At 40.7% G+C, this 14467-nt stretch overlaps 1 protein-coding gene across 2 annotated transcripts in view; it reads left to right on the top strand.

Annotated features, from left to right (window-relative positions):
* The first annotated feature begins 285 nt into the window (after window positions 1-285).
* Window positions 286-14467, top strand: part of LOC100020750 (ketosamine-3-kinase) — a 56444-nt gene continuing 42262 nt past the window's right edge. The window contains exon 1 of one of the 2 annotated variants that reach the window (XM_001368041.4): window positions 286-483. In XM_001368041.4, the coding sequence (XP_001368078.1) occupies window positions 343-483 (141 nt within the window). In that variant the 5' untranslated portion in view covers window positions 286-342. The remainder of the gene's footprint in view (window positions 484-14467) is intronic. The other variant, XM_007483425.3, reaches the window with a different exon arrangement.

Raw genomic sequence — 14467 nt, 5'->3', positions numbered from 1 at the left:
TTTTCAATTGCATTGAATGAATGAATTTCTCTTCATAACGTGACTAGCACCTACTTGGAGCTACACTGGAATGGAATGATAATAAACCACACGGGAATGTCCTTACTCTCTTGCCCAACAAAGGGAGGATTCCTCCCCCTGCTCCCAGAGGAAGGTGAAACTAGCCAGGAAATATGACCGTTTCCCTCTGGCCCTGAGTAGCACGTGCCCTGCTTCTCATTCCTGAACCAACCCACCTAAATTTATCTACTCCGGTTCCTAAGCCTGCGTGCTCCGCCCCTTTCCCCCTCCCTTCCCAAAGCGGGAAGCTAGTGGGCTGAGCTTGGACTCGGGGCGAGAAAAATGGAGGAGCTGCTGAAACGAGAGCTGCAGAGTTCCACAGCCAAAGCCGCGGGCCACTCAGCGGGCGGGTGCATTAGCCAGGGCCAGAGTTACGACACCGACCGAGGCCGGGTATTTGTGAAAGTGAACCACAAGTCAGAGGTCAGGGCCGGCAGGCGACTTTTCACTGCCGCCTTTCTTATCCTTCTTCTGAGGGCAGGGGTTGCTGCTGACTCCTGGCAGCGGGAGGAGGGCAGGGTGTCAGCTCCTGGGCTGACGGGGGCCTCTGCAGTGCCCGGCTCTTTGGTCGAGGTGAGTGGGGGTGGCACAGCCCTTCCGGCCTCCGTGGAGGCCTCAGTGTTAGTCCTCCTGGGGCCTCGTCCGCCAAGAAACGGTAGCCACTCCTGTGAGTCCGGAAGAAACCTGCCAGGGCCGAGGGACTTCCGGGATCCGACTTCCCCACCTTTTATTGACTCTTTGAACTCGCCCCTTCCCCTTTTCGTCCTGCTCCTCCTTCCCCCACCTTCCACTAATAGTGAGAATTTATCTAGTGATTCTCTGGTAGATTCGGGAAGAGGAAAGAAGCCTTGTCAACAAAAATCTATTCCTTTCCAAGAACAATCTAAATGCAGTTTTGTGCTGCAACCTGTGATCCATTGAGAAAGGGGAAAGTGGGAGATAGGAAGAGGAAAGAGGTGGAATAAAGAAACTTCTTACTTTCGTCTGCCTTTTTCTCTTCTTTCATCCCTTTTTATCCTCACCCTTCCAATTTCCTCCTTTCTCTCTTCAATTGGGGAATATCATTTAGAATTCTTACATTTTTTGGTTTTTGGCAAACATCCTTTTCCTCAATAATACATTTATTCTCAAGCATAGTTTCATTTTAACATGCTAGTACAAACAACCAAGCTTATTTGTGTCATTTGAGCTTCTTTCTGTTCTCTTCTGTCTTTTTGAAGTATTTCGCAGTACTCCATTTCAAAGGTATGTTTTAAGACTTCGTGGGAGAATGCACATTGGTAGGACGAACTATGACAAAGAGTAGCCAGCTCTAAAAATATAAGAGGCGGATATTTTATTTATTTTTATTTTATTTAGTCAATTTCAAATATTATTCCTTGGTTGCAAAAATCATATTCTATTCCTCCCTCCCCTCCCCCTGCCCTTCCTGTTGCAATTCCACTGGGTATTACATGTGTTCTTGATCAGAACCTATTTCCATGATGTTTATGTTTGCTCTAGGATGTTCCTTCAGTGTCTATATTCCCAGTCATATCCCCCTCAACCCATGTAATCAAGCAATTGTTTTTCTTCTGTGTTTCTACTCCCACAGTTTTTCCTCTGGATGTAGATAGCGTTCTTTCTCATAGATCCCTCCAAGTTGTTCAGGATCGCTGCATTGCCACTAATGGAGAAGTCCATTACATTCGATTGTACCACAGTATATCAGTCTCTGTGTACAATGTTCTCTTGGTTCTGCTCCTTTTGCTCTGCATCAATTCCTGGAGGTTGTTCCAGGCCCCATGGAATTCCTCCACTTTATTATTCCTTTGAGCACAATAGTATTCCATCACCAACATATACCACAATTTGTTCAACCATCAACTGAAGGGCATCCCCTCATTTTCCAATTTTTTGCCACCACAAAGAGCTCAGCTATGAATATTTTTGTACAAGTCTTTTTCCTTATTATTTCTTTGGGGTACAAACCCAGCAGTCCTATGGCTGGAACAAAAAGGCAGACAGTCTTTTAGCGCCCTTTGAGCATAATTCCAAATTGACCTCCAGAATGGTTGGATCAGTTCACAACTTCACCAGTAATGCATTAATGTCCTCACTTTGCCACATCACCTCCAGCATTCATTACTTTCAGTTGCTGTCATGTTAGCCAATCTGCTAGGAGTGAAGTGAAACCTCAGAGTTGTTTTGATTTGAATCTCTGATTATAAGATAAGAGACAGATAAATAACTTGATGTTTGGTATTTTTTCTTTGCACAATTTTCAAGTTCATGATGGGGCAGAGGCCTAGTTCTAGAGTTAGGAAAACCTGAGTTCAAATATGACCTCAGACACTAGTTGGGCAAGTCACAGTTTCCTCAGTTATAAAATGGGGATTATAACAGCACCTAGTTTGTGGAGTTGTTGTGAGCAACAAATGAAATCTTATATAAATGTTTATCTTTTCTTATCCTTCCCTGATGATGGGAAATTATATATTGTGCAGTGCTGGCACTATATAAATGTTAGCTGCAATAATAATAATTATTATTATACCATTTTTGAAATACAAGAAGCTCTATAAGCCTTTAATTTGCTTTATAATCCCTCACCTGCTATAGGATTTAATTCCAGGCCTTAATCTGGATGGTGAATGGTATAGGGCATTTTCCATGTTTAATATCAGTATTGTTTTACCAAACTTTTTGAGTCATTTCTTTTTATTTGCAAGAACCAAGGCCAAACAATTATGCTAGACTCCGTTTGTAAATTGTATCACTTTTTTATTAATGTTCAAAGTAGGCTTTGAATCTTTATTACAACATATGCAAACTTACATTCATGAAATGTTTTATAAACTTTGTGCCATGGAGAGCAGAATTTTCTGATTTTATAAAGTGTATTTAATAAAATACATCATTTTAAAACCTGTCTACCTCTGTCTTAAATAAGGCAAAATCTTCTTAGGTTGTGTTTCACAAATCAGAGTTGGACATTGAAGTCCATATTTTAGCAAGCATCTCTTATATTTTCATAACTACTGTTTCTTGGAGGCACTTGCAAAGAATCTAGATTCTAGAAGAACTCAGCTGTTAAGAGTTCCTAATCTTTAAGGGAAAAAATTCAGTTACTCTTTATCTTATAATTTTCAAAAGGCACATGGATGGACCAGATAACTTAAGAAGTCACAATCTAGTCAGAAACAGAGATGACTGGATGATTCCTTAAGTAATAAATTTTTGTTGGCATGGTATGGTTACTTCTTTGACCTATTCCTCAGAACCCATTTTTGCATAGGATATAAATATAAACTTCTTACTAATACGTCATTGAAATATTAGTGAGTATGCCCTTTCTCCAAATGCATTTGTTGAAACAAAATTATTGCTTTTTTAAAAAACTGTCTGTGACATTGACATTGTGTAAGAAACCTCATCCTATAAATTTGATTTGGATTTACTGTGTTTAACAATTGTACCAAAATTTTTTTCTATTATTGTTTGGGTGGTTTTTCTTTTTCTCCTATATTGCCTTTCTTCCAGGTTGATTCCATTATTTTTATTATTATTTTCAAGGTTCTTTTGTTTTCTTACCCATATTGGCACTGTTTCTGGATTGCTGAAAAGATTTTAGAATTGAATGTTAGTGATGCCTCATGAACACCTGTTGTTGTTTTTTCTTCCTCATTAACATGTGAATTTTCTTACCCAACATTCTAATTTTTTGAGCATAAGCCCATTCTAAAAATGCCTTGATTAATATTTTCCAACTTAATGTAAATTCATGCATAAATAATAAATATTTATTAGCTCTTTAATATGAGTCAGACACTTAAGTCTTGGGGATACAAATACAAAAGTGAGATAATATCTCCATTTAACAAACTTATAGGAGAGATAATATACATCGAGAGGATGGTCAAGGAATAGAGTTTTGGTTTGGAAACAACAGTGCTAGTGAACAGAACAATAAACAAGTTGTCTGTTAATATCTTTTCTATATGCTGTGTTGGTATTTAAAGGATTAACCTCTCTGAGGAAGAGATGGAAAGCTAGTGGAGGCAGAAGGTATGTGTACAAAAGCAGGCTGGAAAATAAAAGGGATGAAGATGAGGATGCCTGGTGTTAAAAAGTGTAGAGCAGATGACCTAGATCAGTGATGACCTTTTAGAGACTGAAAGCCTAAACTGCAACTTTCACACCACATGAGGGTAGTGGCTTACCCCAGACAGGGAAGGAAGCACTCCCATTAGGTTGCTGGGCAGAGGGGCAGGTTATGTAAATGTCTTCAGGTGTACGTGGGGAGGGAGAGGGGAGCAACTTCCTCTGACATGTGTGCCATAGGTTCACCAACACAGGCCTGGATCATATACTGGTTTTTTTGGAGCACACAATTTGAAATGGATAAATACAGTGGCTGTAGCAAGAGAGGATGTCGAGTTGTTTTGGTTGTCGTATTCTTCATTAGAGGCAGATTTTAAAATAACTCAAACTAAAACTTAACTTGGTTACTTCTCCTCAATCTTGGGTAGAGGTCAAGTAATATGAGTTCCTATTCTGTGAATTATTCTTATATTTCTTGCAGATACTTAAAAGAGTCATATTTTAATAAGAAATTTTTTTTGTTTTTCTTGCTTTCAAATTTATATTTCAAATTCAAATATATACATTTCAAAATTATATTGGGGTTAAGCAGAGGTTCAGAGATATTAATAGATATTAGAATAGTTATAGAATAGACATTAAGTGTGGATATTACTGGGTCAACTATGGGAGAGGAGGATATTTGTATATTTATAAATACTATATATAAGCTTTAGTCACATCATTGATACAGTTTGCACAATAGGAAGCATAGTCTTCTGGTAAAGACCTTTCCAAATTTAAAGAGACCACTTTGTTTTTTTAACTGGAGATTTTTTTATTGTATTTTTTTCCCCAATTACATTCAGTAGCAATTTTTAACATTTGTTTCCTGACATTTTATGATCTGAAGTCCTATCTTTCTCCAAGACAGAAAACTATATATGTGTTATACATATGCTATTATATGATACATATTTCTATATTCTTCATGTGAAAGAAGACACATTTTGCATGTTCTTGAAAAAACTCAGGTAGGAAATGAAGTGAAAAGTAGTATGATTTAATCTGCATTTGGACTCCATCAGTTCCTTCTATGTCAGTGGATAACTCTTTTCATCATGAGTCTCTTGAGGTTATTTTAGATCCTTACATTGTTGATAATAAAATTTAAGTTATTCACAGTTGATCATTGTGCAATATTGATGTAATTGTGTACAGTGGTCTCCTGGTTCTGCTTACTTCACTTTGTGTCAGTTCATATAAATCTTTCCAGGTTTCTCTGAGATTGTCCTGTTTGTCATTCTTTATGGCATTCCATTACAATCATATCCCACAGCTTGTTCAGCATTCCCCAGTTGATGGTCATCCCCTTGGTTTCCAATTCTTTGCCACCACAAAAAGAGATGCTACAAATATTTTTGTAAAAGTAGGGGGGGCAGCTGGGTAGCTGGGTAGTGGATTGAGAGCCAGCCCTAGAGATAGGAGGTCCTAGGTTCAAATTTGGCCCCAGAAACTTCCCAGCTGTGTGACCCTGAGCAAGTTACTTAACACCCCATTGCCTAGCCCTTACCACTCTTCTGCCTTGGAACTAATCCAAAACAGAAGGTAAGGGTTTAATTAAAAAAAAAAAAGTAGGCCTTTTCTTTTTTTTTAATCTCTTTGAGATACAGACCTAGTAGTGGTATTGCTGGGTCAAATGGCACGTACAATTTTATAGCTCTTTAGGCAGGGTTCCAAATTGCTCTCCAGTATAGGTGCATCAGTTCAGAGCTGATATAATATACTGACATCAGTATATTAGTGTCCCAGTTTTCCCACATCCCCTCCAACATTTATCTTTTTCCTTTTTTTTTTGTCATATTAGCTAATCTGATAGGATCTCTTTGCTCTTTGAATCATGCCAGTCAACCAGTTCCCTCTAATTATAGTAGCTTACCTGTATCTCTTTAAGACTTGCATGAACTCTTTTTTCCTTTTTTTTTCTTTTTAAACCCGTACCTTCCATCTTAGAATCAATACTGTGTATTGGTCCCAAGGTAGAAGAGTGGTAAGGACTAGGCAATGAGGGTTAATTGACTTGTCCAGTCACACAGCTAGGAAGTGTCTGAGACCAGATTTAAACTAGCATCTCCCATCTTTAGGTCTGGCTCTTAATCTACTGAGCTGCCCAGCTGCCTCCATGAAATTCTTTTCAAGAATTACATGAAAAATTTTTTTGAATGTTTCGATAAATAAGCAATGTCTACTTAGATTTTCTCGTCTGCCATTCTTTAAAACAAAACAAAAAGCTGTTCAAATTCCATGGTAGTTGAGGAAGTCATGTTTTCTCATGGAGACCACAGCTTCTTTTTCTATATATTCACTAGCCATCCTTTGAATAATATCTTCAAGAATAAGTCAAGCTTACTTGTTGCTTCCCTTTTTTGAAAATTAGGCTGTCTGCCCTTCTCCACAGCACTTTTCCCATTCTCCTCCCTCAGTTTTTCAAAGGAAGCAGACAGTACAGTGGAAAGAAAAACCAAAGTTCATATCTAGCCATGCTTACTATATATATGATAAAGAAGAAGTCATTTAACTTCCCTAGGTCTCAATTTCCTCATTAATATGGAGGTTAGAATAGATGAATTCTAAAGTCCCTTTAAGTTCTAGACCTGTGATCATGTCAGCTATTGCTAAGCAATCACACATGCTGGTTCTCTCAATACCTTTGGATATAATTTATCCAGATCTGGGGATTTGGAATTCATCAAAGGGCAATTAGGTATACTCTTATAAACTTCATACCTATTTTGGGTTCCATTTGCTTAAAAGCTATTTGTGTTCTGTTGAGGTAGTAGATAGAAAGCTGGGCCTGGAGATCAGAGTTAAAATGTGACCTCAGACACATACTAGCTTTGTGAACTTGGACAAATTGCCTAAACTGTAGTTGCATCAACTTCCTCACGCTAGTTTTGAGGATCAAAAGACATAATATTTTTAAAGTGTTTTTCACAGTGTCTAGGACTTAGTTGGCACTATATAAATGGCAGTTTTATTATTTTGTTAATATTATTAGTAGAAGTAGTAGTTGGTTGGTTGGTTGTGAGGAAAAATGGCTCCACCCACCTTCCCTGGCATCCCCCACTGCCTGGCATTCCCTGGCTAGCCTAAGTGTCTAGCATCATCCCAAATGACTCCATCATCCTGATGTCAATCTGAATGTCAGTGTACAGTGTTGCTAGGGAGGGAGGAGCTAGTTGAACTTAAATGGCAACATATGGAAGGAGGAAGGGTAGCTTCCAGAACAGAGAGAGAGGAAATGCAGGAGAGGGTGTCTGAGATAAGGAGGTGTTAGTCAACAAAATGGAAGCTCATTCTTTCTTTTCTGATTAATAAAATAATAGAATCCACTGCCAGTCTCATATTTTTAATCATAACATTTGTTATCCTTTGTACTTGAAGAGGACCATAATGGTGGCATTGATGAGGTCTTTTGCCTCACATAAATTAGTATGCCACAATCATCAGTGCATATGCCCCAACACTGACCAGCACAGAGGAGACCATTGAGCAGTTCTACTCTGACCTGAGTGCCGTCCTGCACTCAGTGCCCACAAATAACAAGCTGATACTCCTGGGAGACTTTAACGCCCACATTGGCCAGGACCATGAAAGATGGAAAGGGGTGCTCGGCAAACACGGCATGGGCAAAATGAACAACAACGGCCTACTGCTACTCACCAAATGCTCAGAGTTTGAACTCACCATCATGAACACTGTGTTCAGAATGGTGAACAAATATAAAACAACATGGATGCACCCACGATCAAAGCAGTGGCATCTCATTGACTACATCATTGTACGCCGGCAAGACATCTAGGATGTACAGATCACCAGAGCCATGAGAGGAGCTGAATGCTGGACAGACCACTGATTGATGAGAGCAATTCTTCAAATGCACATTGTGCCTCGCCATCCAAAACGCGCCCAGACAGTTTGCATATTTTACAACATGAGTCTTCTTAGAGATCCATCTTATTTGCAAACATTCCAGTCCTGCCTGGATGACAAGCTGTCTGTCAAGGGACCACTCACTGGAAGCTCAACCGAGAAATGGAACCAGTTCAGAAACACAGTGAAGGAAACATCAAAGGCAGCCCTAGGCCCCAAGCAATGAAGCCACCAGGACTGGTTTGATGAGAACAACACTGCTATTGAAGACCTATTGAGCAAAAAAAACAAAGCCTTTATGGAGTGGCAAAATAACCCAAATTCTGCTCCTAAAAAGAACAGATTTAAGTCTCCCCAAGCCACGGCTCAGTGTGAGATCAGGAAAATGCAAGACTGATGGTGGGAAAAAAAGGCAGAAGAAATCCAGCGCTTTGCTGATATGAAAAACTACAAACAATTTTTCAGTGCCTTCAAGACTGTCTATGGGCCATTAAAACCCACCACCACTCCCTTGCTATCCTCTGACGGTGACACTCTCATAAAAGATAAAAAAGGCATTAGCAACAAGTGAAAAGAACACTTCACTCAGCTTCTCAATCGACCTTCTTAAGTCGACCAAAGCTCCCTTGACCAGATCCCCCAAAATCTCACCATTGAACAACTTGACGTCCCTCCTTCAATAGAGGAAGTCAAAAAGCCATTAAACAAATGAGTGCAGGCAAGGCACCCAGTAAAGACGGGATCCCAACCGAGGTGGACAAGGCCTTAAATGGAAAGGCGCTCCAGGCATTCCACATAGTGCTGACCAGCATATGGGAAGAGGAAGACATGCCCCCAGAACTCAGAGATGCCTCCATCGTAACCCTATACAAGAACAAAGGCTCATGAGCAGCCTGTGACAACTACAGAGGCATCTCACTACTCTCCACTTCTGGAAAGATCCTTGCCCGTGTTATACTCAACAGACTCCTGCCATCTGTTTCAGAGCAGAACCTGCCTGAATCACAATGTGGCTTCCGACCAGATCGCAGCATCATCGACATGGTCTTCACGGTGAGGCAAATGCAGGAAAAATACCTTGAGCAGAACCTAAGTCTCTACATTGTCTTCATAGACCTGACAAAGGCGTTCGACACAGTGAACAGGGACACATTGTGGGTGATCCTCAGCAAGCTCGGTTGCCCAGCAAAATTCGTCAAACTGATCCAGCTCTTTTATGTCGACATGACAGGGGAAGTCCTATCTGGTGGAGAGACTTCCAATCGCTTCAACATCTCCAATGGCATGAAACAAGGTTGCGTCTTTGCTCCGGTACTATTCAACCTATACTTCACCCAAGTATTATGACATGCTGTGATGGATCTAAATCTGGACATCTACGTCAAATACCGACTGGATGGCTCACTATTTGACCTTAGCTGCCTGACTGCAAAAACAAAGACAACAGAGAGACTCATCCTGGAAGCTCTCTTTGCAGATGACTGTGCTCTCATGGCCCACCAAGAAAATCATCTCCAAACCATTGTGGACAGGTTCTCCACTGCAACAAAACTGTTTGGCCTGACTATCAGCCTCAGCAAAACAGGTGCTGTTCCAACCTGCACCAGGGAGGCCAACGAACTAGCCGTGCATTACAATCGACAGCACGCAGCTTTCTAACGTCAGCACTTTCAGGTACCTGGACAGCACCATTGCCAATGACAGGTCCCTAGACCATGAGATCAATGCCAGGATCCAAAAGGCCATCTAGGCACTCGGGCGGCTGCGCTGCAAAATCCTCCTACACAGTGGTGTAAGCACTGCGACGAAGCTCAAAGTGTATAACGCAGTGGTCCTCAGCTCGCTCCTGTACGGTTGTGGGACATGAACACTGTACCGGAAGCACATGAAACAGCTGGAGCAATTCCACCAACATTCCCTCCGGTCAATCATGAGGATCCGATGGCAGGACCGAATTATCAATCAGGAAGTCCTCGACAGAGCCAACTCCACCAGCATCGAAGTAATGGTCCTCAAAACCCAGCTACGATGGTCTGGACACGTCATCCGCATGGACCCACAGCAAATCCCAAGATAGGTATTCTATGGTGAACTGTCAGCTGGACTCAGAAAACAAGGCCGACCAAAGAAAAGATTCAAGGATCAGCTAAAGTCAAACTTGAAGTGGGCTGGCATTACACCAAAGCAACTAGAACTCGCTGCCTTTGAAGAAGCAGCTGGCGAACCCACATTAACCCTGCCGCCACCACCTTTGAAGATGAACGATGTTGATGTCTTGCCGCTGCACGTGAACGCTGACACCAGGCCACAACCGCACCTCCCGTAACAACTGGTGTCCCATGCCCCATGTGCCACAAACTTTGTGCCTCAGTCTTTGGACTTCAAAGCCATATGAGGGTACACCATAGATGAAAACGCACAAAGACAATTGTCATTCTCAGTCACCAAGAGACTACTGCTAAATTAGATTTAACTGAGGCAGAGTTGGATAAAGCCATCTGCCTTGCTCTATGTTCCAGAGTCATCTAAGTCTAGTGACAGGATAAAAATCAAGGTGACTGGTGATGATGCATGATGTTGTGGATCAGCTTGAGTTCTTTGATTTCTAACCTCTAAGTACTCGGCAGTGCTGCTTCCACTGCTTTCATTACTATTGTAATGTTCCTCCAGGGGAAGTCTTCACATGCCTGGGGTAGACATCACCCCTCTCCCTCCCTCAAGTCATATGTGTGAGCCTTGTTGGCTACTCTCAACCTGTTTTAGCCCATTTGCTGAGATGGTTTTACCAGAATGTGGTCATTGAGCATGCAACAGTTTCTTGAAACTACTAGTGAGAGCTAGGTGGCAGGTAGAAGGAGGAAAGCAGCCCTGAAAAGGACTTAGCTACCCTTCAGACCAGAGATACTAGTTTTGCTTGAATATGGGTCCTTCAAGTCTAAAGATCATCCTTTTTGACAAAGAAAGCAGAAAGAAACTTTAGGAAAGAAAGTAGCTCAATGCTATTAGACTAAAAGAAAGAAAGGTCAAAATATAAAGAATCTAGTACCCTCCTGAGTCAGTCAATCATCAAACATTTATTGAGGTCTTACCACGTGCCAGGCACTGTAGTAAGTGCTAAGGTTACAAAGAAAAGCACAAGATAGTTCCTTGGCCTCAAGAAGCTCAAAATCGAGAAAATATGTTATTTAGCCATGTTTGTACAAGTTATATACAAGATATATTTGGAATAATCAACAGAAGGAAGGCACTAGATGGGAAAGGGATTGAAAAGGACTTTTCAAAGAAGATGGAATTTTACCTGGGAATTTTAATATTTTATATTTAATGAGTATGGGAATGACATGGCCAGATATGTACTTTAGGAAAATCACTTTAGTAGCTGAATAATTGGTAATGAGGAAAAACTTATGGCAGAGGAGACCAACTATGAAGCAGATGTGGACCTGTACTACAATGGTGGCAGTGTCAGGAGAAAAGGGGATATATGTATTGTAATATTTCTAGGGAAAGATGGGTGGATATGAAGAACAGGAGATACAGAAGGTTTGTAGTAGGAAATGGAAGAGTTGAAGGGAGAGAGGGAATATAACTGCCAGTGAGGCAAAGGAGAGAAATGCCCCCTGCCAAGAGGCTAGTTGAACCAAATGGGGTGTCCGAGAGATGAACCACTTGAGATAGCCTGGGAGCATGTCTTCTCTATGGATTGATGCTGAAGATGCCCCAGAGCAGGTAAAAACGGACCCTCCTGAGGGACAAGCCTTTCCCAGAATGTAGTTGCCCAGCAGGGGTCCTATAAGGACCATTTGTAGTTGAATGACTGAACTGAGGTTCAGCTCCCTCTATGCCCCCTGAAAAGATAGTCCACTTATCTGACTGCGATATTCAAATAAGATAAATTTTAATAACCAGTTCAGATTGTAAAAGTATCAGGGAAAAGGGAAGAGGGATATTCCTAAATAGGGTTGGAGTCTTTCTCAGCTTTGGAGCTGAGTCCAGGCCTCACAGGCTGGTGGAGGGTTTCTTTTATTCCTGTCTATGCTATATCTGTGCTAGTTTTCTTAATTTCAAATTTTTAGCAGTAGACAGCAAGCAACAAGAAAGTTCTGACTTTCGGAGCTGGTTGGGCCATTCTCTTCAGGCTGAAGAAAATAGAGGCACCTCTAGCCAGAGACTTGGAAGACCAGCCCCTCCTACTTCCCCCACCAGGAAGGAAATGCTAGTCACAAGACCAACTGCCACTCCCAGTTGCCCCTTCCCCCCCAATTGTCAGTCTAGTCAATTTCTTCTCTCTCTAATACTCCCACTGTTGCTTGTTCCAACACAGTGGCAGAAAGTCCAGAACTTATTTTAGTTTCTTTTCCACAGTATATAAGGAAACCCTGAGAAGGTAAAATTGACAGATTTTTAAAATAGCTTGGATATAGGATATAGGGATATAGGGAGAAAATAGTTATATCCTTGACAGTAATTGGTATGCTAGGAAGTGATGAGTGTTTCGGAGGAATGATGGTGAGCTCAGTTTCTTACATTTTGAACTTATGATTTCTATAGGACATCCATTTTGGGACATCTAGTAGGTAATTTGAGATGAGAGCTTGGAGGTCAGCAAAGAGGTTAGGGCTGGGTAAATGATGATGAGATGACCAAGTAAATAGTATAGAATAGTGATGGTGAGCCTTTTAAAGACTGAGTATCCAAACTGCAATCTCCATGCTACATGTGAGCCACTCCCTTACCCCAGATAAGGGAGGGAGGAAGTGCTCCCATTGGGCTACTGGGCAGAGGGGCAACTGATACGAGATGTTGTCAGGCACATGTGGTGAGAGAGAGGGGAACAGCTTCCTCTGGCATGTTGCTATAGGTTTACCAACACAGGTATAGAGGGAGGCGAGAAGAGGGCCCAAGACAGAGCCCTCTGTGGGAACCAATGATTGGTGGATGTTGATGAAGATCTTGCAAAGGAGAATGAGTAGTTTTATTCAACTACGTGTAGAGGAACAAAGTGGAAGGTGGGAATAATCTGAGTCTGAAGCTTGGCAGGGCATAATCAATGAATGATATGATAAGGGAACAAGGGATTTCAGAAAAGTTCAGTGTAGAAGTGAACTGATTCACCAAGGGGTCAAGATGGGGATAGCCTAATATTTTTTATTGGGATATAATATTAGAGGAGATTTTAAGTAAAAATCAATGTTTATTTGTTGATTGCAAAATCCTTATACTCAGTCTACTGGTCATTTGCTTACAATTCTTTGGTGGTCAAATAACAAAGTATGGATGACCAAAGCTGTTTTTGAAGGCTTTAGATTTAAAGTATATTTTAGCCAGGTGCTGAAAAACAACATGACAGTAATGTCAAGTTTAAAACATTACTGATTTTTTTTTTAAACCCTTACCTTCCGTCTTGGACATCAATACTGTGTATTGGTTCCAAGGCAGAAGAGTGGTAAGGGCTAGGCAATGGAGGGTCAAGTGACTTGCCCAAGATCACACAGCTAAGAAGTGGCTGAGACCAGATTTGAACCTAGGACCTCCTGTCTCTAGGCCTGGCTTTCAATCCACTGAGCCACCCAGCTGCCCCAGCTTTATTGATTTTTGATAATGTTCCATGTCAACCAAGTATACTTAGTTCATTGGGTAAGAATATGAACATATAAATTTATTGAGAAAAAGCTCTCTGTACCTGTGTGAATATTTAAGAAGACAATTCAGTCTGTGCTGTTAAGATATTTTAAATAGCAATTATATTTTTGTCATATTAAATTACAAAATTATTTAAAAAGTACACCTGAAGATAAGCATCCTTCAGCATGCTGTTCAGTGATTGTTAAATTTTTCTTTCTTTTATTACTTTGCAATATTTTTGGATCAAACACATTTTTCTAATCCTTTGATATTTTAGGTTAATAATCAAAAAACCTTATTTTTAAACATTATTATCACATTTACATTGATCTGGAATACATGCCATATTTTACATTTAAATATAATTTCAGATAGTACAAATTCAAATAATTTGACCATTTTGTGCAATTTATTATTCACACTAAAGTCTAATTATATGAAATGCAAACCACTCAGATATCATCCTCATGCTGTGAACCTGGCTTTGGATGCATAACACCTTCACAACTCCTTTATCCTTCTCTCCCATCTAATTCGAGGGCTGGTAGGCAGAGTACTAAATTCTTCTCAAAGCTTTCTTTTGGGGGAGGGGGGAGATCTGGAGTGTTCCAACTAATTTTCCACTTTCCATCTGTAGCTCTGTTTGTTTTGAGACTTCATGTTTTGAACTTAATGAAACATGACACCCCTTTGTTGCTCCCTGCCCCACACACATGCTGCTGTTTTACAGCTAACTTTTGTGTGTAGTTCATTCACATTAGATTGTAAGATCCTTGAGGGCAGAGAC

This window comes from Monodelphis domestica, chromosome 2 (assembly GCF_027887165.1).
Source record: "Monodelphis domestica isolate mMonDom1 chromosome 2, mMonDom1.pri, whole genome shotgun sequence".
NCBI lineage: Eukaryota > Metazoa > Chordata > Mammalia > Didelphimorphia > Didelphidae > Monodelphis > Monodelphis domestica.
The sequence above is the reverse complement of the archived record's forward strand: the minus strand, read 5'-3'. Positions and strand labels throughout refer to the sequence as shown.